The 22,513-nt window shown below is 29.5% G+C and overlaps 1 protein-coding gene across 1 annotated transcript; it reads right to left on the bottom strand.

The window, feature by feature from the left end:
- Positions 1-210: 210 nt before the first annotated feature.
- LOC148195516 (putative mitochondrial-processing peptidase subunit beta, mitochondrial) lies at positions 211-5,356 on the bottom strand. The gene is made up of 9 exons (XM_088094822.1): positions 4,546-5,356; positions 3,339-3,503; positions 2,410-2,547; positions 2,168-2,319; positions 1,964-2,072; positions 1,303-1,401; positions 1,099-1,164; positions 533-640; positions 211-422 (listed from the first exon to the last, which is right to left on the bottom strand). Exons 1-9 carry the CDS (start codon positions 5,170-5,172, stop codon positions 336-338), a joined length of 1,551 nt encoding a protein of 516 aa, XP_087950948.1. The 5' UTR covers positions 5,173-5,356; the 3' UTR covers positions 211-335.
- Between the last annotated feature and the right edge of the window lie 17,157 nt (positions 5,357-22,513).

The raw sequence follows: 22,513 nt of genomic DNA, 5'->3' as shown, positions 1-22,513 counted from the left end.
TGTTTTTCCTTTTTCTTTTAAGCAGATTTCCATGTGATAATATGATTGTTGAACTTTGAATCATAATAACACCTAACAAGTAGATTTTTAATAAAAAATTAAACTACCATGTATCATTAACTAGTCGCGCATTCTGAGGGTTCGGAGTCAATCACAATTACACCGTGAAGAATAGCATATTTATTTCTCCCTTTGTTTTAAAAATGCCTATACCAAATAAATGAATAAATAGATAATTGAATGTTGTAACAACTATTTGGAGATACACAAGGTGTAAATTTGATTCCTTGGGCACATCTCTCGGGAAGTTGAAGAAACGTAAACTATGATTAAAACTAATATCGATTCCAGTATGTTCTTCGTCTGAACCAGTTGTAATCAGGCAAACGCTGAACAGGTCCCATAGCAGCAATTGCAATATCCTGCAAGGCCAAATGTAATGAGTTCAGAGACAAGCTGACGAAACAAATTGCCTAATGAACTGGCGTTCGTGTTACTGAAAGATTAACAAGATAAATGGTTCCAACAAAACCTTGTCATAAATAAATCTGTTAGCAACACGTTTTATTGTGCTTGCATCAACAGCATCAATTCTAGCAAATAATTCTGCAAATGGTATTCTTCTGTTGTAGGTGAGTAGCTGAAATAATGACCACATAAAAAGTAAATAAAAATTGGAAATATCAAATGGAAGAAACAAAACATTGTATTGATTCAATTATTTGCATGGTATAAACAGCAAGGAAATTTCAGCATGATATTGGCCATTGAAATGACTTCTAGAGAAAAGTAATGAGCCAAGATAAAAGAAGGTTTTATACAACCTCTTACCAAAAATATTAAATATTATGTAAGCGCAAAAAACTGTCAGCTTTTCTGCATTCAGAATTTGGTTCTACTATTATTACCTTTTATTTAATCATCATATTCCTAATCCAAAATGGGAATCTTTTTTTTTTTCACAACTCATGCACCCATATATCTCCAAATCATAAGTATTTTTTTTCTTAAAATAAATTTGTGAACAGGGTAAACTACACTATTCTTATCATACCCTCTTGCTTTTTTTGTCATGAATGTTGTTAAGATTTATTGTACCTGGCGCCCAATATCTTCAGCTACTGGACTTGTTCCATCTATGTGGAGCAGGAGTGAAGATTTCAACTGTGAAAAATACAATTCTAAGTAGCTACCAGTGAACAGAATACAAAATTGAGCACCAACTAATCCAACGTATCTTGCATGCAAAAGCCAAATTAGCAGGGTAAAGAAACTGTGAAAAGTAGGAGTAATAGTAGACACCTGATTACGAGCTCGAATAACATCATCTTGTGAAACCTTATAAGCCAACTTGGTTGTCTCATTCATTATTGCATAGCTTAAGTCATCCAAGCAATCCTTCTGAAAGAACAAATTAAAAATGGATCTTCTTCATTAAATAAAAATGTAAAACTTATCGTAGAGCCAGAGGTTGCAGAAGAAAATATATTTTGCATACAACTTGTACATAATGTTCTTTAAAAAAAATGTTCATACACCGGTTGAAATAAAGGAATTCATGTACATTGCACACAGTTAAGAATACCGTAGCCACAACACTCTAGATTCTAATAGGTTTATACAGATAAAACACTATATATTCTAATAGGTTTATATAGCTCTGCCCAAGTTTTTTCACCTATTTCTAGTTTAAATTTTTGTTTTGAACATTATATATCATTTATATCTTATATTTGAAGTATCTTTTCATTATATTTGAATTTTACGATTCTAAACAAAATTAGGATAACCATGATTGGAAGCATAATAAGAAAGAAATGTTGAAAAATCAAAGATGATTAGAAAGATTCAAGATGGCTAAAAGTTAGTATGTGATGTGGAGATAGATGGTGCTTGTATTCAAATCTATTTGTAAACAATAAACAAATGCATTGTGAATCTTAGAATCTACACAATGACTCACCTTAGCAACAGCATAAACACCAAAGAGACCTGTATCCTTGTAATTAGTATTGAAGGCCATAATGCTTTCTGCAATTTCATTAATGCCAACTCGTTGCGCCAACCCAGAGCTGTAACAAGTAAAATTTACTCTGTTATGTGATCATGAGGAGGCAGAGCAGCTATTTTATATTTTGGGGTTTGAAAAAGTGCTTAAGTGGTGTACCCCATGTGCTTTCCACCTCCTGTGGATTTATTCCAAGAACCCAACATAGCTTGCATGACCATCAGAGCAACGGAATCAGGATCTGTCCAGGCAGCACCTTCAAAAGCTACAGCAAATTGTGCAAGGGGAATATCATCATCCAAAATTCTAACCTGTTTTAAAAACACATTAAAATAGCCATTAAATTTCACTACACAAGACAGGTTTTTCTGCACTCAACGTGTTTACTCTAATGATCTTGCCTCGGAACCGGTAAAAATGGCTGGTTCTTTTGCAGCTAATTGAGAAGCTGTGGTGGGATCTGTTGACAACTTAGTAAACAATGTTTTTACTTGCTCAACAATTTCTTCATGCTTGACAGCTCCAGATGCGGCAACCACCTAAGAAATCAGACCCAAACCAAACAGTTATAGTTCCATTTTGTGGTAAGGAGGATTAAATATGTTTACTTCCTAAACTTTAACGCAAAATTGAAATATGTCTATGTTTTAAAACTTTAATATATTTTAGTCTTCTAATTTAAAATATGAATAGTCCTCTTAATCTAAAAGTGTTAACATTTCTTTTACATACTTTTTTTTTATTTAAACACCCTTAAGAATCTCTTAATATTTCCAATTAAATCTTCTTGTTCTTGAATTAAAAAAAAAGTTATGTCTTTTCCTTACTAAGAAGAACCTTAATACCAAATTCAAGTTTCACCAAACAAGTATTTTTTAAATTAAAATGAAACATTTTTTTCCATAAATTTTATAAGATTAAATAGAATCTTATAGAGATAATAAAAAAATATATTAAATTATGTCTTTACTAACAAATAGTTGTGTTAAATGACTTTTTAGATGACATTTAAATTAAAATATCTTAAATAGTATAAAAAATTTAAATCTCAACCTAAAACACCATTTGATACATCAAAACAATTTAATGCACTTAGGTTAAAAGAATTATATTTATTTATTTTTAAAATTTGAGAACTAAATTGTGTCAAAGTTTTAAAATATAGATAAATTTTAAAACTTTAAAAACTAAAAACATATTTAATCTTATTTATAAATAGAAAGATATACTCTATGAAATGTCACAAAATAACAATGTAGTAAGAATATATATGATATGAATTACTAACAAGAGGACATGTACCAAAAGAAGCTCAAGAATTTCTGCATACCATTCTAGGAGCTGTGTAGTGTGCCTGAATATAGCTTTGCAGCTGATCTTTAGTGATTGTCTTGATATTCTGAGCAGGTCCAAGAATTGTTCTACCAAGTGGACTGTACTGGAAAGCAGTTGCATGTAAATGGTCAAAGATTACTTCTTCCATTTGTCCCTCAACCTATAAGCAGTTACACATCATGAGAATATTACTGTGTTAGCCTTTCATAAACTAAATCATGAAAGAAACAGGAAGATAGAAAAAGGAATTAAATAAACTCAAATAAGTAAAAGAGTGATATTGTATAGCAATGCACTTAACACGCACAGAAATATATACACACATAACATTAAAAATCTTTCTACTTGTTTATTAGTTTATTATTCAATATATTTATCAAAACAAGATTAGGCTTTGAACTTTGGTTCCCTTTTAAACGGTACTATATATACTTTTTATGTTTGATTTAGATGCATTTTTATTCGAAAACTGAATTAAATTACATCTCAAAAGGCCCCTAATTACACTATTTCCTAAACAGCTACCCTGCTAGATATAATGAAATTGGACCACATTTCATCCATCATTTTTTTAGTAGAAGAAAATAAGATTACAAATAGGAAAACCATTTTGGCATATAACATGTAAATGCAAACATTTGAACTTAGAACAAATGTGTTGTAGTTCCACATAACAACTTACTCATCCTACTCAAGCTAAAGCATTCCATGAACTTGTTTAACTGGTAAGAAGAGATAGACACGTTGCGTAAATTATCCTCAAACTCCATTAAATTGGAAACAAAAACCATTCCCGTTTGGATATCATTTGATCAAGATTCTTCCAAAAGACCAAAATCCAATCTTTTCTTCTAATGAAAAATCTTAAAAAAAAAAACAAATCAATTCATTTCATACTCTACTGTTCATCGGCTCTCTCACTTCCCATTTAAACCAGAAAACACCTCTACATCCAATTTCCCGAAAATAATACCTCTAACATAGAATAGAGAAAAAGAATCGTGAGATCCTAAGATTTTACTCGCAAGAAACCTCTACACCAATCACATAAATAACAATCAACACATTCAATATTACACAACAACATTTATCCCCTTCATCTCCCACAATTCAAAGCAAACAAACACACAATCGCATAAAAAAACTAACATTTAAAATCAACACAAGTAAACAAGAAGAAAAATATTACATTAACCATTTACCTCTTCCATTTCCCTCAGAATCACGTCACGCTCACGGACAATCCTATTATCATCGAACTTCGAATTCTGCAAGATGTCAGCCAGAATATCAAGAGCCTTAGGAACATCCTTGTTCATGACCTTAGCGTAGTACGTGGTCTGTTCGCGTGAGGTGTACGCATTGAGATGCCCTCCCATGTTCTCGATCTCCTCCTCGAGCTCCCTCACGGTGCGCTTCGCGGTGCCCTTGAAGATCATGTGTTCGAGGAAATGCGCGGTGCCGTTGGTTTCCTCAGTCTCGAACCGCGACCCGGCGTCGATCCAAACGCCGACGGTGGCAGTGCGTGCGGCGAGGGAGGACTCGGTAGCGACGCGAAGGCCGCTGGGGAGCGTGGTCACGAGGGTCTGGGGCGCGGCGAGGACGCGCGTGTGGTCGGTGATGGAGGGGACGGGGCTGCCGTGCTTGAGGAAGCGGGGGTCGGGGTGGTCAAGGCGGCGGAGCTTGGCAATAGTGGCGGAGGCGAGGCGGTCGTAGAGCATTGGTGGGGCGGGGCGGCAAGAGGTCATCGGGGCGGTGGAGAAGGGGCGGGTGCTGGGCGGAAGGCGGAGGAGGCGGCGGGTGAGGGTGATAAGGTGGTTGGAGGCCATGGCGGGTGGATATGTGGGTTGGATCACAGTGAAGAGAATAATGATAACATTACTATGTTAAGGAGAGAGTTATGATCACAGTGTGTTTGTGTTTGTGAGGGAAAGGGTGAAAGAGTGAGTTTCACTTAGTGTTCCACTTTCAATAGCATCTCATTCGGAATTCATTTGACCAATGCCAAACACACAATTTTGTTTCTTTTTTAAGCCACAGAGTTAGTTAGGTAGTTACCTTCCCCAAAAGGTGGAGGATAGAGTGAGATTGTGATTCATATATTTCTCCATTTTCTATTCAAATTTCTCGTTTCCTATTATTATTATTTACGTATTGCAGCTTCTGTGATGTTGAACATGGGCGATTTTTATTTTTTTTTTGCGTTTGTGCATGAGTTACTGTCTATTGTCTGCATAGTAGAAGGAAAGGTTTTTCGAACTCTTGTTTGTCCGTGCAGTGGAGGAGAGTCGTTTGAGGGATTAATGTGTTCAAAGTTTTTCTTGTTCGAACTGAAACATTATTTGGAAAGTGAGATTTTTTACGAGTAATTTTTTGTGATGATGGGACACAAACAATATTGTGCAGTTCTTGTAAGTATGAACAGTATTTTAAGATAAAGAAAGTATATAAAAGAAGATTATCACTTTAATATGTAGGGATTGTTGTCAAAGATCTAAAAGTGATAATGTAAGTATGAGGAGCATGAAAAAGATGTTTTTGTATACTAATAGTTCTCATGGAGTGATTAACGGGGAAAACAAAACTCTAAAGTTACATACCTTTCTTTACTTTACGTTATTTCTAAACTTATACAAAACGAAAAAACTTATTAGTTATCTAAAAAAAATATTATGTTTTAAAATAATAAAATTTATTCATTACAAAACTATTTATATTAAATTTTTTTAATAATAAAATAATTGAATCTCACTATTTTTACACCACCATCACTTCAAAAATGACATTTTTCAAAGTTTTTACATATTAGAAATAAAAAAAATAAAAATTATAATTAAATAAATTTATTAAATTTACAAAGTAAATATTAAATTAAACTTAATAAAACTATAACACAATAAAATTGTTGAAAGAGGGGTGATTGAATAGAGTTTTAAATCTTTTTGCAAAATAATGTTTAATTTCCTTTTCAGGGATTAGATGATCTCCAATGATAGTTAAATGAGTTTATAAAACAATGTTTAGGAAAACTTTTGAGAAATAAAAGCAATAAGAAACACTTATTTTTATATTGGTTTGCTTCAAACTAAACTACATTCAGTTCTTCTTTAAATACCTTTAAGAGGTTCCACTAATCATAAATAATTACAACAAGTTTACCACTCGTAGTATACAACTAACCCATTGACTAGAACAAGTATAACTACTCTTGGTATCAACTAGTCTAACTGACTAGATGGTTTTGCAAAATACAAGAACATGATTTGTAATTATCTTATAGAGGATTTGAAATCAATACAATAAGATTTTGAAAACTTGAAAATAACTTTTTTTTTTCAAAGAACAAGTCTAAGAGACAAAGCTTAAATAAAGAGGTAGCGTGAGTGTATTCTATAACAATTGTTCTTCTTGTCTTCTCTTCATGCAGTCCTCTTTATATAGATTTCTTCAAAAAAGATTCTTTACTCAAAGCTTTGACTTTTCTCTAGAGGTGTAGCCTTATGTTAGAAGCTATGTTGCGTTTTGGAAAAAGAACTGTGTTGCGGAAAGGAAGGCAGAAAACATTAATGAAACATTCCTTGAATAACTCTCAATCTCTTAATGTTATTATGATCCTGATCAGACTTTTGAATAAAGGCAGTTGTTTGCACAAAATAAGAAAGCACAATACAATAGACAAAGAAGTACTACAATGTACATGTTTGAAAGTGATAGATGATCCTAAGCCTTTATGTATAATACATGTACTATCATTTAGGTGTTATCTGTTTGAGTAACTTACATTATTTAAGACAATTTTAATATATAGTGTTTACCGTTCTTTATTTTTATTCTAGACGATTTAAACTTTTTAGACGTTATTGTTACTAGACGCTCTATTGTAATTCTTTATAACATTAAGTTATAGCTTTTAAAACTTTTTATCTTAGACAATTCAGATTTAGACACTATTTCGGTTATACATTCCGTTAAACTTTAAAATGATGTTTACTTTAACGATCTTGTCTTAAAAAAATAAAATATTATGATATAAAAGAATCAAATACACAATCCCAATAACGTAAGTATTTCTGCTAGTAAAAAAGTAAATGTAAACTGTGGTTCTTTTACTCTAGCAAATTCATATGTGCTTCACATTTCTATTATAATTAAATGAGTGAAAATGCCAGGCGAATTATGTTCTTTTTATAGTAATAAAAAAATTATTTATTTTGTAAACAATTTTTTGTTATATGTAGCTATTTTAATTTTAAAAAATATTTAAGTTTAGAAAAAATGGACTAAATTACTAAATTAAAAACAGAAAAATACTACTTAAAAGATAAATTTTGGAATTAATTATTTTAATTTTAAAAAATTACTTATTAGAGTAAAATTAGAAAATAAAGTATAGACCTAAAAAAGAGTGAATCCTTTATATATGATACAGATAAATTAATTTTAAAAACATGTAAAAAGTAAATAATTTAGTAAAATAAGATTATGCAATCATTTTTCAAGTAGAAATGGTAATAAATAATTTCAAAATTTATATTCAAAAATATTTTATATCATGCAATAGTTATTTAATAAGATATTATTTAATAAGATATTTTACCTTGTTATTTTGATAGATAATCTTTAATTGTATTATGCATAAGAAAATATGCTAAATTTCATACTTGTTATATGAAATATATAGTTCATAATATGGGATGATATTGAGTCAAATAGGGTAAATAGTGTCTATCTATTTGGTCTAAAAATATGTTTTAATATTCGTCGAGTATTTGTGAAAAATATTTGTAAATATTTTTATATTCATAGGTATCTATGTGTAAATGTAGATATTTTTATATTTTATTTTTTAAAAATGTATATTGTTAAAGATCTTACATCGATAGAGATAAAGTGAATTTATAGTATATATGTGGATACAAACCTCATCTTATAAGTCGATTATATAAGGTTGAATTAGACTTGAAGTCCATTTATTAACATGACATTAAAATCATGGATTATAGTCTATCATAGCTAGATTTGTTGATTGTTTGACTAATCCTGCCACCATATACTAAAATATTTGTTGTTTGTTAGACTTATCGTGTCACCTAGTGTTGAGCTGCTATCAAATTATCCATCAATGTCTAATCTCGCGTTCGAAATGTATATCCCTTTACGTGAGAGGTATGTTGGGGATTCTCCATCAACTAAAAATAAGACAAATTTATACTTTATAAATGAATGCAAATTTCACATTACAATAATCCCATTGTGTAAGGTTTACTTAGACTTAATAAATAAAATTATTTAAAAGCAAATTTCACATTACAATAATCTCATTGTGTAAGGTTTACTCAGACTTAATAAATAAAATTATTTAAAAGCAAATTTCACATTACAATAATCCCATTGTGTAAGGTTTACTTAGACTTAATAAATAAAATTATTTAAAAGCAATTTTTTAAAATATAAACTTAGATAAAAAAGACTTAATCTTAAGTACAATTCAAACCAAATTACTCAATAAAATATTAATGCAAAAAAACAAATTTAAATGAGTTATGTCAAAATATAAATTTTAAAAAAATATAATTTTTAAAATAAATTCAATTTTATATAGGTCTAAATAAAAAATAAAAATATATGAAATCAAATTTTAAATTATTATTTTATTAGTAATATCTCTTCTACTGATAATTTTATTTTAATTACTTGATTTTTTTTAAAAAAACTTAAATAAAAGTCATTAATAATTATTAGAAAGCAGGGAATATATCAGTACCATGATACTCATTTCCACCTCATTAGTAAGTGGATAAATAAATACAAGTATCCATTACTTACATATATCCATTAAAAATATTCATGTAGTATTTTTGGATAATATTTTCAGTAATGCACCAAAGATTTTAAAAGAGTGCATTTATTTTCAATATAAAAATTTTATATTTAAACTATACTATTTGATTAGGAATTACTGAAGTATAGATTAATAAAAAGTTGGTAGTTGAAATAGGAATTAAGGAAGTGCCAATAGCATGGCCCAAGAACAATTTGTTTGATGGTCCTCATACGTTTGGTTTTTGAGAAATAACACACCTGAAGGTATAGTGAAAAAAGAGAGAGTAAAACAATAACTTATCTAAATGACATTCCATTTAGTAATTGCACTATATTTTATTGTGTCGTGGTATTTTTAATTGCGTTATTTAACAATTGGAAAATCGTTTAACTGCAGTAAAAATTAACTTATCCATATTACTGTTCTCATAATTGATTTAAGAACATACACCTCTACTTTACCGCTTTCAAACATCTGATGAACTAGGGCATAAATCCTGCTAAGATATTTTAGTGTCCCATTTACTATAATAGTGATGCAATAATATATATATGCTAAAGTAGATATAGAAATATTTATCATGTAACATTTAACATTATTTGTATAAACTATTACAAGTTACACAATAAAATGAACTCATTTAAAGCATTCTACTAGTATCATAGATATCAATCATATGACATTCTCACTAAATATCTTTCTCTTTGTAATTTCATTTTCTTTTAAATTATGTTATCAATTATCTCAAGATAGAAATAAAATAATTGGAGTGATAATCAAATTCAAACAATTAAACACTAATTATTTGATTATTAGTTATGCCTTTTAATTCAGTGATAAATATTGATTTTCAATGAAATAATTTCGTCGAGGAAAGAGTTCTTGTAACGTGTATAAATTATTTTATGGTGAAAATTAGGTAAACAAATTTATAAATTGAATCCTGATTAAAGAATGTATACCTTACATTTAAAGAAAAATGTATAAAACTATAAAATAGATACTTTTTGGAAAATCATATTAAATTTAAATTTGTCATATTTCATTCGCATGTTATTTTTCTGTTTTAAAATCAGTTTTCGAAGAAAGATTTAATACTATTCAACAATCAAATTCTCATCCAAATCTATTAAGTATTAAAATTTGTTTCCAAAATAATCCTCAAAAAGACACACAGTGGGATGTTTTCTCATTTACTTCTTTCATTTTCATCGTCGTGGCTAATTTCATACTTTACTTAGTGATTTCACGAACTAAAGAACAACATTATATTAAATTTTTCAAAATTAAAATTAATTTATTTTTTATAAAAAAAAATAAAACATGCCTTTACATTTTTTTTTCTTTGCTTCTACTTTCACATGTTTAATCACTTGAAATTAACACTTAATGTATCATAATTGAAATAAGAGACTTTACTTGAATAATCAATCATATTCCCTTCCACATTTAGCAATCAAAATTAAGTTTATTTTATTTTATTTTATTCAATTTTTCTGTTTCTCATTATTAATATCATAACTATTGCAAGAACTGTTTATTGTGAGCTATTTTCACTGGCCTGTTTTTTTTTATTATTTATTTTAATATTGAACTTTTCACGTATTATTATAAGGAAATAATAGAAGCAGTTTCGAAAAGTTCAAGATCTGAGTAACAAAACAACATCATCAGCAACCCATGGTTTTGCCAAATTCTGCTGGCAGACAAGGCACCGACATATACATATAATAATAATTAACGTTATTATAATACTTACTTTATTTTAGTAAAGACATAATATATTACTAATGAATAATGACAAGCAAAAGTGCAAAGCCAAGAGAATATTTTTTATTTTAATTATAGTTTATATATTCGTAGTGCTTGTGAAATTTTAAATTATAAAAATACTTTCGACACGTATCCTTTTTTGTATGTATCCTAAGAGCTAGAATGAAAGAAAATGAACACACAAAATATTTACTATGAAAATAGAAAGTTTATAAAAAACAGAGAGAAAAATATTTTAATATTTATAAATACAAAACAATTAAGTTTTTTGTGCTCCTACATATATATATATATATATATATATATATATATATATATATAATCTAATTATATTGTTTATATGGAATTTAAAATTTAAAAAACTAATTACTTTTTAAGTTTGTCATCTATTAAGTAATTTTTAATTTTGTTGTTAAATTATTATTTTTGAATTTGACTCCACAACTTGTATTCGTTTTTAGTTATTAAAATGTACTTTTAGAAAAATAATCACATACAGATGTTTTTTCGAATGTGATATGAATACCCAGTTTAAGTCAATTGATACTTTTGCTTAGATTTTTTGAATTTTAACTTAATTCAAGTGCTTTTTCTCTAAATTGTTTTTAGGCTAAACTCAAATAACAATTTGGCATTATAAGGTGGAACATTTTAATAGTATTTCAATCTGATCATTAGAAAAAAAGAATTATTTATTATACTTTTCTTATCTTCAAGTTGAATAAGATTAGTATAAGATAGTAGTATTAAAATACTAATAAACTATGTTGAATAATAACTTCACATAAGACTCTCACAACTTCCTCAATAATTAATAGTACACTTCAAAACTATTTGTTTATTAACTAAACTTTTAATCTAGTATTTTTAGTTAAATTTCCTTAATGACATTTAAATAAATTAAATGAATTCAATAATAATAGTCTTCAATATGAAAAAGTAACGTCATGATTGTTTTCATCTTCTAAAAAACTGTGGATAGGACAATAAACCATTATTTTTATTTATGCTTTTATTTGAGACAAGGATGAAAATTCTGACGTACACTAACTTAATAAGGACAATTTAGTACTACGATACAAAAAAAAATGCATTTTTTATAATAATCCTTGTGGAATTCTCTACTTATTTTTTTTTTCCATTATTTCTCTATTTTTCAAACATATAAAATATATTGTTAGGATATATTCATAAATCTTACATCCCTTATAGTTGACCCCTATAACAATCTAAATATATTTTCATCTTTAATTCTTCAAATATATTTTTTAAAAACAACATAATATAAAAATCTCAATTTTCAAAAAGCATTTAATAACTTAAATGTAACATAACTCTAACACTATTATTTCAATAGTAACGTAAAAACATATATCTAATTCTAGTTTTCTCTTTCTACTTTTATAAAAAATCTTATAAACTTAAATGTGTTTATGTCTCTCCCATAATTTTTATTTTGTTTTAAGTTACATATTCTTTGTCGAACTGTCAAATACATATCATATATTATATTATATATAGTTGAATACTTCGCAATTTTTTAATTATATTTTTTAGATTATTTAAGACAATAATATTATACATGTTATTGGATATTTAATGTAGGATAGCTTGTAATTAATAATGCGACATGAATAAATCACTTAATCGAACACTGAGTATTGAGTGACTAGAATTATGTTTTCTACATTAAAAACTGTATTTATTTTGATAATAATATTGCACATTAAACTAAGTATTGCGTATTAGTATCTCATCATACATGTTAAAAAAATTATCTTATTAGATAATTTAATTAAAAACTAAATAGATCATAAAATCTGTAGGCCAACGCGTTATAATTGTGACGGTAAAATCTCAAATTCTCACACTTAATAATTCATAATTGATAATTCATAATTTATATATTGAAGTATTATATTTAATCTTACACTTGAAAATTTATACTTGATATATATATATATATATATATATATATATATATATATATATTTTAAACTTAGATTTCAACTATAAATTCATAAATATAATTCGAATTCTTCTATCTCTCCTTTCTTTGGCATTGAGTCAGACGACATTCCTTCATCTGCTTCCGTATAATGAATTATACGATCATCGCACATACACAAACACAAACAAGTAGGGTGAGCTAACATGCAACCAATCATTTATAAAACATGCATATTTACTTTGATGTACTTAACAAACCTCATATAATAATTATGTCAGACACACTCATACCATCATACAACAATTGCATCATAGATACTCATCCATTACTTTGATATACTCAATAGAAACTGCTTCCACAATTGCCTTCTTAGTCCTCAACACTATGTCCAAAACCAACACATAGATCAGGACCTCTTGCCTTCCATACCATCACAAGGTTAGTCCTCAACATTATGTCCAAAACCGACACATAGACCAGGACCTCCTGCCCCTCTCACCACATAATTCATCCTTCTTTACTTGAGATTGGATGATTATTAGAGTATCAGGATAACCTCCAACTCTAGACCCTCAACATCAACATATACACACATCCCATGGCATTACAGAATCTCTCCACGAGACTCATACCATGCTCACATTCCTCAACTCATATTATACCCTTACGAAATCTCTCCATAATACTCATATCATATTCAGATGTATAAATTCAAATCCAATATAATAAATTACAATCATCACAAAAATCATACAAAATGAATATATCACAAAATAAATTAACAATACTAAAATATTACCATAAATGGTCACCGGAGAAGAATCAAATGTTTGACGAATCAAACTCACCATAAACGCCAGTACATATGACTAGTCACAACTGACTGGATTTGACCAGGGCTGCTCTATGACCAGGAATGTACCAACTATGATTTTTAAGATTCCTCTATCCTATACCATCACAATTATAATTCATAATTCCATATCTACCACAACAATATGAATTCATCAGACATTCCCATTCCAACGAAATATATTGCACAATAGTTTAACAGTACATAATTTGTTCAACAAGATTTAAGTTAAAAACTTGTCGAGTGGACTTTCAGACTTGTCAAAAAATTTTCTATTCATCAATTTTTTAATATTATTTCTTATTTTCATATTATTTTATTATATTAATATCTTAATCACCACTTACATAATGGATTCCTCAATAATATCTTCAAATCTGAATGTTTTATTCATTATCAATATTTTAAATTTTATTTTACTTTTCTTTTTTCTTTTTTTTTAAACAAAAAAGGTAGAAAAGAGTTTGAACTCATCACCAAAATTTTCTACCAAACTACCAAATTTTTTTATTTAACTTTTCACATTTTATAAACTTATTATATTTTCCATTCACAAAAATATTTATTATTATTAGTAATAAAATTGTTACCGTCAGTTACTCATCTGAATAGGAACTTATGACAAACAACATTGTGACTCACTTGAGTAGGAACTTATGGTAAATAACATAAACCTGGAAATAATATTTTAGTTATAATTTGATTCCACTTTTATATTTAATTTAAATTTGATCAAAATTTTTGATCAATGACTTGAATGTTGGAAGATAGTACCTTACCATTCGATAGTAGATAGAGAAAGTTTGGATGACTAATATTAGATAATGAAGAGTTGGTGACAGTAGAAAATAATTTTGCAATATACGTTAAATTATGAAAAATATATACAGTATAATAAGAATTAATAATTCCATTAATGATTGTTTATGGGAAAATGACAAAATTATCCTTGTTTAATTAATTTCAACACCTTGAACATTTATTAATCACAGTTTTAAAACTATAAGCTGTAATGAAAAGTATGTTTCTAGTTCTTCATTTTTTTAAACTTAAATTTAATATTTCTCGTGTTCCTAAATTGACGAAATCGTCTTTCATCTTTTAAGAGAGCATTAATTTATTTATTTTATAAATAAAATTAGAAGAAAAATCTGAGATAGAAATTAATAATTAACAAAAGCAAAGAAGTACTTTATACCACCTTTATAAAAATCTTAACAATTTAGGAAATATTTTATGCCTCACATAATTGAAAGAAAACTAATTCATACTTTGAAAACTAAAGAAACTGAAAGTATTATAAGCATATATTTTATTTTCCATAGCACTGCTTCCTGTGAGAGCTGGATTGTGATTGGTGTCACATTAGTTGGAAAATATATAATAGTTTATGAATGAGGTTCGAATAAATTTCAATCTTTTGAAAGAAAAAGACAATTAAAAACAAATAAGTACGTTATGCTAAAGTCAAGTTGAGTTGTAACTCATCGATAGAAAGCCAAACAATGTCTTCGTCAGCAGTGTCTATTTTTTCTGATTAAAAAATAAATAAAATACATTTTTTTTATCTTGGAAAGAAAAATAATAGTTTAATTGAGCAGAATATAAAGCAAAGATACTTAAGTTACTAACTACCCCACTTTAAATTAAAAAATTAAGACTAATTTACTTATTAGGGTTTGGTGATGAGGCATAACAAACATATTACATTATCATCGTAATTTCAGGACAAAAAAGGTAGGTAGAGATTTATGTGTAGTTTCTTTTGCAAGTATCCACCAATTTATCACATACATTGAAGGAAAAAAAAATAGTAATAGTAAAAGAAAGTTTCATTTTCACAAAGAACTTCAATATTTGTTATATATATAAGACTTATATACTATTGTTTTTTAAGATTTTTAACCATAGATAATTCTATTTGTTTCCTTATATGAATTTAACTTGGATGTTATTGTTGTTAAATATAATAAACGATTAATAGATTCAACTATAAAATTACACTAATATTCTCAAATGCATTGATCAAATTCTCTAATACTTTTAAATTTGACATTGAAACATAAAATAATAAAATCTCAATCAAATGTTTCAAAAATCAAATAAAATGTTAGTCACATTATGGTTCCAGTAAAAACAGTTATGTTTTGAATAAGTTCACTCCATATTTGTATGATATATACTAGCAATTTCTATTTCAGTTTCTTTCCTTTGATGTGAGGCTATATAATAGTGAGATTTACTTTTCAATAAATAGAGGATGATTTTTTCTTTCCTTTTATCTTTTAGGTATTTTTTGTGAGATTCTAAAATTCTGGTACCAAAGCTTCATCATAGGGCTTGATCCATAGTAAAAGCAACTATCTTCTAGGTGCACAAAGCTATGGCATCAAAGAGTTTGTTTGTGCAGTCCGTTATTCCAAAGAATGTATGGTATTCTTTAAAACAGAAGTACCAAGACACTTCACGAGTCAAGTGTGCACAAATACAAACTCTAAGAAAAGAGTTTTGAAATCTCCATATGAAGGAGGGAAAATTTGTGAACAAGTATTTTGCTTAAGCACTCACCATAGCCAACAAAATGGAGACTAATAGTGAAAACAAAGGAGATGTTGCAGTAGTTGAGAAAATTTTGAGATCCATGATCCGAGTTTTGATTATGTTGTGTGTTCCATTGAAGAATCTAATGATACAGACACGTTGACCATTGATGAATTGCAAAGTAGTCTACTCATCCATGAACTTTTGTGGACCAATCAGACCTATCTCTAATAGAAAAAGGAGGTTTTTGCTCACTTTTATTGATGATTTCACTAGAAAAACTTGGATTTATGTCTTGAAAAAAATAATAATCAAAAGATCTCCCTATCTTTAAGAATTTTAAAATTAATGTTAGAAAGAAGACAACTCTTTAATTCGAGGTTTACACACCAATCGCAGATGAGAGTTTACATCTTGGGATTTCACAGACTTTTTCTATGACAATGGTATTCATAGACAACTAACATCTGCATACACACCATAACAAAATTGAATCATTGAACAAAAGAATATAACCATTATGAACATTGTTCATAGCATTCTGTTAGAGAAGAAAATGCCTAAAACCATTTAAGCTAAAGTTATCATCTGGTCTGTGCATATTTTGAATCGGCGACCCACACTAGTAGTTCAAAATAAAACACCGAAAGAAGCTTGGAGTGGAGTCAAACCTTCAATTAAGTATTTTAGAGTTTTTGGATGCATTTTTCATGTTCATTTGCCTGATGCTAAAAGAACTAATCTAGATGACAAAAGTCTATGTTTTGTTTTGTTTGGGGTTAGTGAAGTATTAAAAGCATACAAACTTTATGATCCAATTTCACAAAGGATCATAATAGGCAGGGATGTTGTCTTTGATGAAGATAAAAGTTGGGATTAGGATAAGAAGTATGAAGAAACCATCTTATGTGATTTTGATTGGGGTGATAGGGATGTGGCATCAACTCTTGCAGAAGAAGAAAACATTGAATAACATGAGGCATGACATAATACTATTATTCTAGAAGAGGATATTAGTTCCTTTGATTCTATGGCTAGTCCCGCTTAATGAAGGTGTAGAAGACCATCCATTTTGATGGAAGAGTATGAAATTATCCAAGGTTTTTCTGAAGGTAGTACAAAAGTTAATCTGACTATATCTGATAGTGATTCTACTCACTTTGATACTACTGCTCAAATTGAAAAAAGGAGGAAGGCCATGGATGAGGAGATGACAACCATTAACAAAAATGGCACATAGGAATTGGTATAATTACCTAACCGAGCAAAGAAAGTTGTAGTCAAGTGGATTTGTAAGAAAAAAATTCAAAGAGAATGAAGAAGTGGGTAAGTACAATGCCAAGCTTGTTTGAAAAGGTATGCATAAGAATATGGGGTAGACTACATAGAAGTATTTGCACAAGTAGCTTGCATGGAGACAATTCATTTGGTAATAGCACTTATGGCTCAAAAGGGATGAACCATCTATCAACTAGATGTAGAATCAACATTCTTAGAAAATGACGAGTTGATGACCTTATTTTTTTTATAGGAAATGACGAGTTGATGTTTACAAAATTTAAAAGTTCCATGAAGCATGATTTAACGTGACAAATCTTGGTAAAAAGAGGTATTTTTTGGGTCTTGAAGTAATGCAACAAATAAATGTCATCTTCTTATGTCAAAAGAAATATGCCTAAATGTTGCAAAGGTTTGAAAGGGATAAAAGAAATCTGGTGCAAACTCCAATTGTCCTTAGTGTTAAACTCACCAAAGATGACATTTGAGTAAAGGTGGATAAGACTTACTATAAACAAATTGTGGAAAGTCTTATGTATCTAACATCTACTTAACCTGATATGATGTTTCTGGTGAACTTAATCAACAGATAGATGGAGAATCCTACTAAGCTGCATTTACGTGCAATCAAAAGAGTGCTGAGATATTTAAAGGGAACAATTGATCATTGAATTTTCTATATGAAGGAAGGGAAAAAAGAGCTTGCTTATATTGTGATTATGCAGGGGTTTTAGATGATAGGAAAAATACTTCAAGTTATGTTTTCTTATTATCTCCAGTTGTTGTTTCTTGGTCATCAAATAAACAACCAATTGTGAGTTTATCAACTACATAACTAGAATTTATGGGTACAACTTCATGTGCTTGTCAAGCCATATTGTTGAAAAGAGTGTTAGGAAAATTGTGTAAAGTGAAAAACCAGGCTACTAAAATTTGTTGTGATAGTAACTTTACTATTAAGCTTTCGTATAATCCAATTTTACATGGTCGTTGTAAATATATTAATGTCCGATTTCATTTCCTTTGAGATCAAAAGCTAAAACTATCTAGATGATGCATTATGGAACACAATAACATGTGGCTCATATTATGACCAAACCACTCAAATTAGATACTTTCTTAAAGTTACACAAATCACTAGAAATGTATTCAAAATTTGATATAAACTAAATAACATTGAGTTTAAGGAAGGATTTGTTAATCAAATTATGGTTTTAGTAAGAAGAATTATATTTTAAAAAAGGTTATCACATTATTAGAAAGTAATAAATCGTCTTATATACAATGCCAAATTTGCTTCTCAATAAATAGAAAGTGATTTTTTTTCTTTATATTTATTTTTTACGTGTTTTATGTGAGATTTCAACCTAAAATATATCAAAATGCAACTTTTAAATGTTTTTCAGTGGATTTTTTCTGCTCTATAAATTAAAGACTAATTACAATAGTGTGATTGATCAAACAATAATTCTAATTTTTTTTTTCAAAAGTGGTTACACGAAAATTTCTCAAAATAATTGAATTTCACGTGCTTTATTTGAACATTCCATTTTGGAATTTTGTTGTGGCAGGAAAGAGAAGAGAACTTGTGATAATTCAAACATCATTCAAAGTCATACATTGTCGTCTATTCCTCCATGCATAATCTTAATATTGTGTCGAGTGAATTCTGAACTTGAGGATCAAAAGAGTCTCCAGTATACAACCTGTCAAAATTTACGTGTCGTTCATTGTGTTGTTGTGCCGACTATATGCCATGCGAAGCAATGAATGCACGACCACCACAACGTGCAATTTAATTTAACTATCTGAAACCAAACTTTCAACTTTCTCACCAATCAAAATCCTTCACATATCTCTGACCAAACCATTCATATTTTCGTTTTCAGTTTGCTACCTATTCGGATATTCCAAAAGCAAATGTGTATGTATTAAAAGTTGTACACTGTTCCATTTGAGTACGCATTTTTCATGTTTTCAAATACAATGGTGGATCTTGAAAACAATCGTAATAAAATAATAAAATTGTAATAATAATAATAGTAAGTTATATTCGTGTCTCTCTTTTTAATTGGTTCACTAAAACAAATATATTTTCAGAGTTGAAATTAACATTAACTTTTCATTTTTTTAATTAACTTAAATTGATGTGTTTACTATGGTGTGGGGATAAAAATAAAATAAATTAAAGTACATAACTGTTTTATCAATTGTTCTTTTAATGCATTTTTAATTTATAACTAAGTGTGAAACCCCAAAAAATAGATATTTTAGAAGTGATGGTAGAGATGGCAACGGGTCGGGTCGGGCACGGATAGTGCCTACCCGCAACTCGACCCGAAAAAAAAAATCCACCCGCTATCCAATCCGCTATCCACACGGATATCCGCTTAAAAAATGTTCGCGGGTATTTTAAAACCCACGGATACTCGTGGATATCCGCGGATTCCCATTGATATCCGTGGGTACCCGCAAATATTAAAAGAATATATTTTAATAAATTATTAAAATAAAATTTAAATAGAATTACAAAAAATATATAAAATATAATATAAATTAAATTAAATATAAATTTAAATTCAATTTTAATTAAATTTAATCTTGTAAAATATAAATTAATGTTAATTTTAATTAAATTTAACTTAATAAAATATAAATTAAATTTTTTTATTTATTTTTTGCGGGTAGCAGGTATCCGTGGGTACGGATATTATAATACCTGCACCCAACAAGTTTATAAGCGGGTATTAAAATATCCGCTACCCGCGGGTTGCGGGTAGTCAATATCCGCGGGTATCAACTATCCGTCGCGAACTTTATCCGCGGACGCGGATTTTTTTGCCATCCCTAGGTGGTAGTCTAAAAATAGTGAGCCTTGATTATTTTAATATTAAACAATTTTATTATAAATAATTTTTTTATAAGAGTTTCATTATTTTAAAACGTATCATCCCTCTAGAAACCACTTTTCTAGAGTTCTCTACTTTCTCTTTAAGAGTTCTTGATCTCAAGTCGTATGTTCGACGATCAGGAAGTTTCTAGGCAATCCTGGTGTTGAGGGCTACAACTCCTACCGATCAATTTCTTGTTTTGAGCCGGTAAGTTATTCCCCCTATTTTTCCGTACGTTCTTGGACTATGATCATGCAACGATTCCTGTTTGCATGTATCTGGTTGTTTCTCTTCAATTTCTAGCTCAATTTGGGTTCTAAGGTTGGTTTCCTATCACAAATCGGTGAGTTGTAGGTTTTTGTAGAATTTCCTTACGACGCAAGCTTCTGTTAGGGGGTTTTTGTGAGTTGTGCTACGTTTCTCTAAGGTAAGGGAAACTAGATTTTTGTTTTAATTAGTAGTATGACATGTGTGTGTGATAAATTTTGTTATGGTTCTATTTGAGTTGAATATTAGATTTTGAGTAAATTAAATTATTTGTTCTTTGAATGCCAAATCATGTAACTGTGAAATAAGGGTTGTGAACTGAGTTGAATGATGTGTGCAATTGTAATTGAACATACTAAATGTGAGTAATCTGTTATAGTAGTGATTAGATAGAAAGTGAAGTGAATTGTGCTTGTTTAGAGTCATTTTAGAGGAAGTGAGGTAGTGGAAATGAGAATTGGAGGTCAAGGGCTCAATTGGTCTGTTGGGACAGTTTAGGTAAGTCAGATGTGACTTGGTTGAGTCATCAAAATGGTCAATATGTACAAAGTGGTAGAATGGATTTTGGGTCTTTAAGTTGAGAAATTTGATGTTCTAGAATAGGATTTGGTTCATAATCACTTTAGATTGGTGGTAGGAAGGTTTAGAATCACTTAGACAAGTCTAATTAGGTATATAACAAAATCTAGGGGTGTTAGAAGTTGGGAAAAATAGTTATAATTGGTGAGTGGTGTATGAGCTGCATTATTCTGCAAAATTTCGTTCTGCAGATTATGCAGACTCGCTGAGCGAATAGTTTCACACAACGAGTCCTTACAGCGAGGTTCTCTCTGTTCAGTCATTCGCACAACGAATTGATGCGTTGTGCGAGTGACTGAAGAGGGTTGTTCTATGTCTGATGATTCGCATAGCGAATCTGGGCGCTGTGCGACTAGTGTTGAGTTAGAATCTCTGTCAGTTTAAATTCGAATAGCGAAAGGGGGCACATAGCGACCTGGGTGCGCTATGCGAGGGGCTTGAAGTCTGGTACCTTTGTGAGTTAATTAGCACAACGAGTTGTGTCGTTGTGTGAGAAACTCCTAATCTCGCTCTATGAATGGGGGTGCGCTGTGCGAAAGTTCTGAGTTTAGTTTACTATGTTTTTCTATCATCTTGTCTTGTACTATGTTGGATGTTGTTTGGTTTGTGAATTATGTTTGAGAGTGTTTTGTATTATATAAAAGAGGATAAACATGGATGTTAACTACACATAAAAGTATGTGATTCAAAGGTATGAATGGTGATTTAAAGCGAATGAAAGTATATGGTTTTAAAGTACGGTTGATGGACGTAATTCCATGATCCTCGTAGAGAGGTTTCATGGTGGTGTCGTGTGTAAGTTTAGAATGATTTGCAGGGAGCTCAGTCTTGGGGTTATCCTGAAACTCCAATGGTCTTTCATTCTCAAGTAGAGAGGATTGAACCATGTCATGAGGAGTAGCAGGAGGTCTTAGTCTTGGGGGCTTCTAGTATGCCTCAAGGCCCGGAACAAACTAACCTCGTGAGTATGGTAGGGTGAAACCCATTGGCAATGGTTTTGCAAAACAGTAGAGGCCACCATAAGTGCCTGACCTGCCATAGCTCGATAATCATTCTATGTCCGGACGGTAAAGTCTAGGTCATAACATGTTAGGATGTCTGAACTAATTTATCTTGTTTGAATAATTATGTGAATGTGTTATGTGATACAATTGTATGAACTCTTTTATATCTAGCTTACCATTGCTTTTCTGTTGTTTGTCCTTGTATGTTT

The sequence above is a fragment of the Vigna umbellata genome, chromosome 7 (genome assembly GCF_029865625.1).
Source record: "Vigna umbellata cultivar VRB3 chromosome 7, Vumbellata_1.0, whole genome shotgun sequence".
In the NCBI taxonomy this organism is placed as follows: domain Eukaryota; kingdom Viridiplantae; phylum Streptophyta; class Magnoliopsida; order Fabales; family Fabaceae; genus Vigna; species Vigna umbellata.
Note: the sequence above shows the minus strand (reverse complement) of the source record. Positions and strands in the feature narration are given on the sequence as shown.

Excerpts from the sequence above, each read along its gene's own strand:
- LOC148195516 (XM_088094822.1), bottom strand. The coding sequence starts at position 5,172 with ATGGCCTCCAACCACCTTATCACCCTCACCCGCCGCCTCCTCCGCCTT. Across the intron at positions 3,504-4,545 it reads TTCTGAGGGAAATGGAAGAG|GTTGAGGGACAAATGGAAGA; the intron begins GTAAATGGTTAA and ends AACTGCTTATAG. Across the intron at positions 641-1,098 it reads CTGAAGATATTGGGCGCCAG|CTACTCACCTACAACAGAAG; the intron begins GTACAATAAATC and ends TCATTATTTCAG.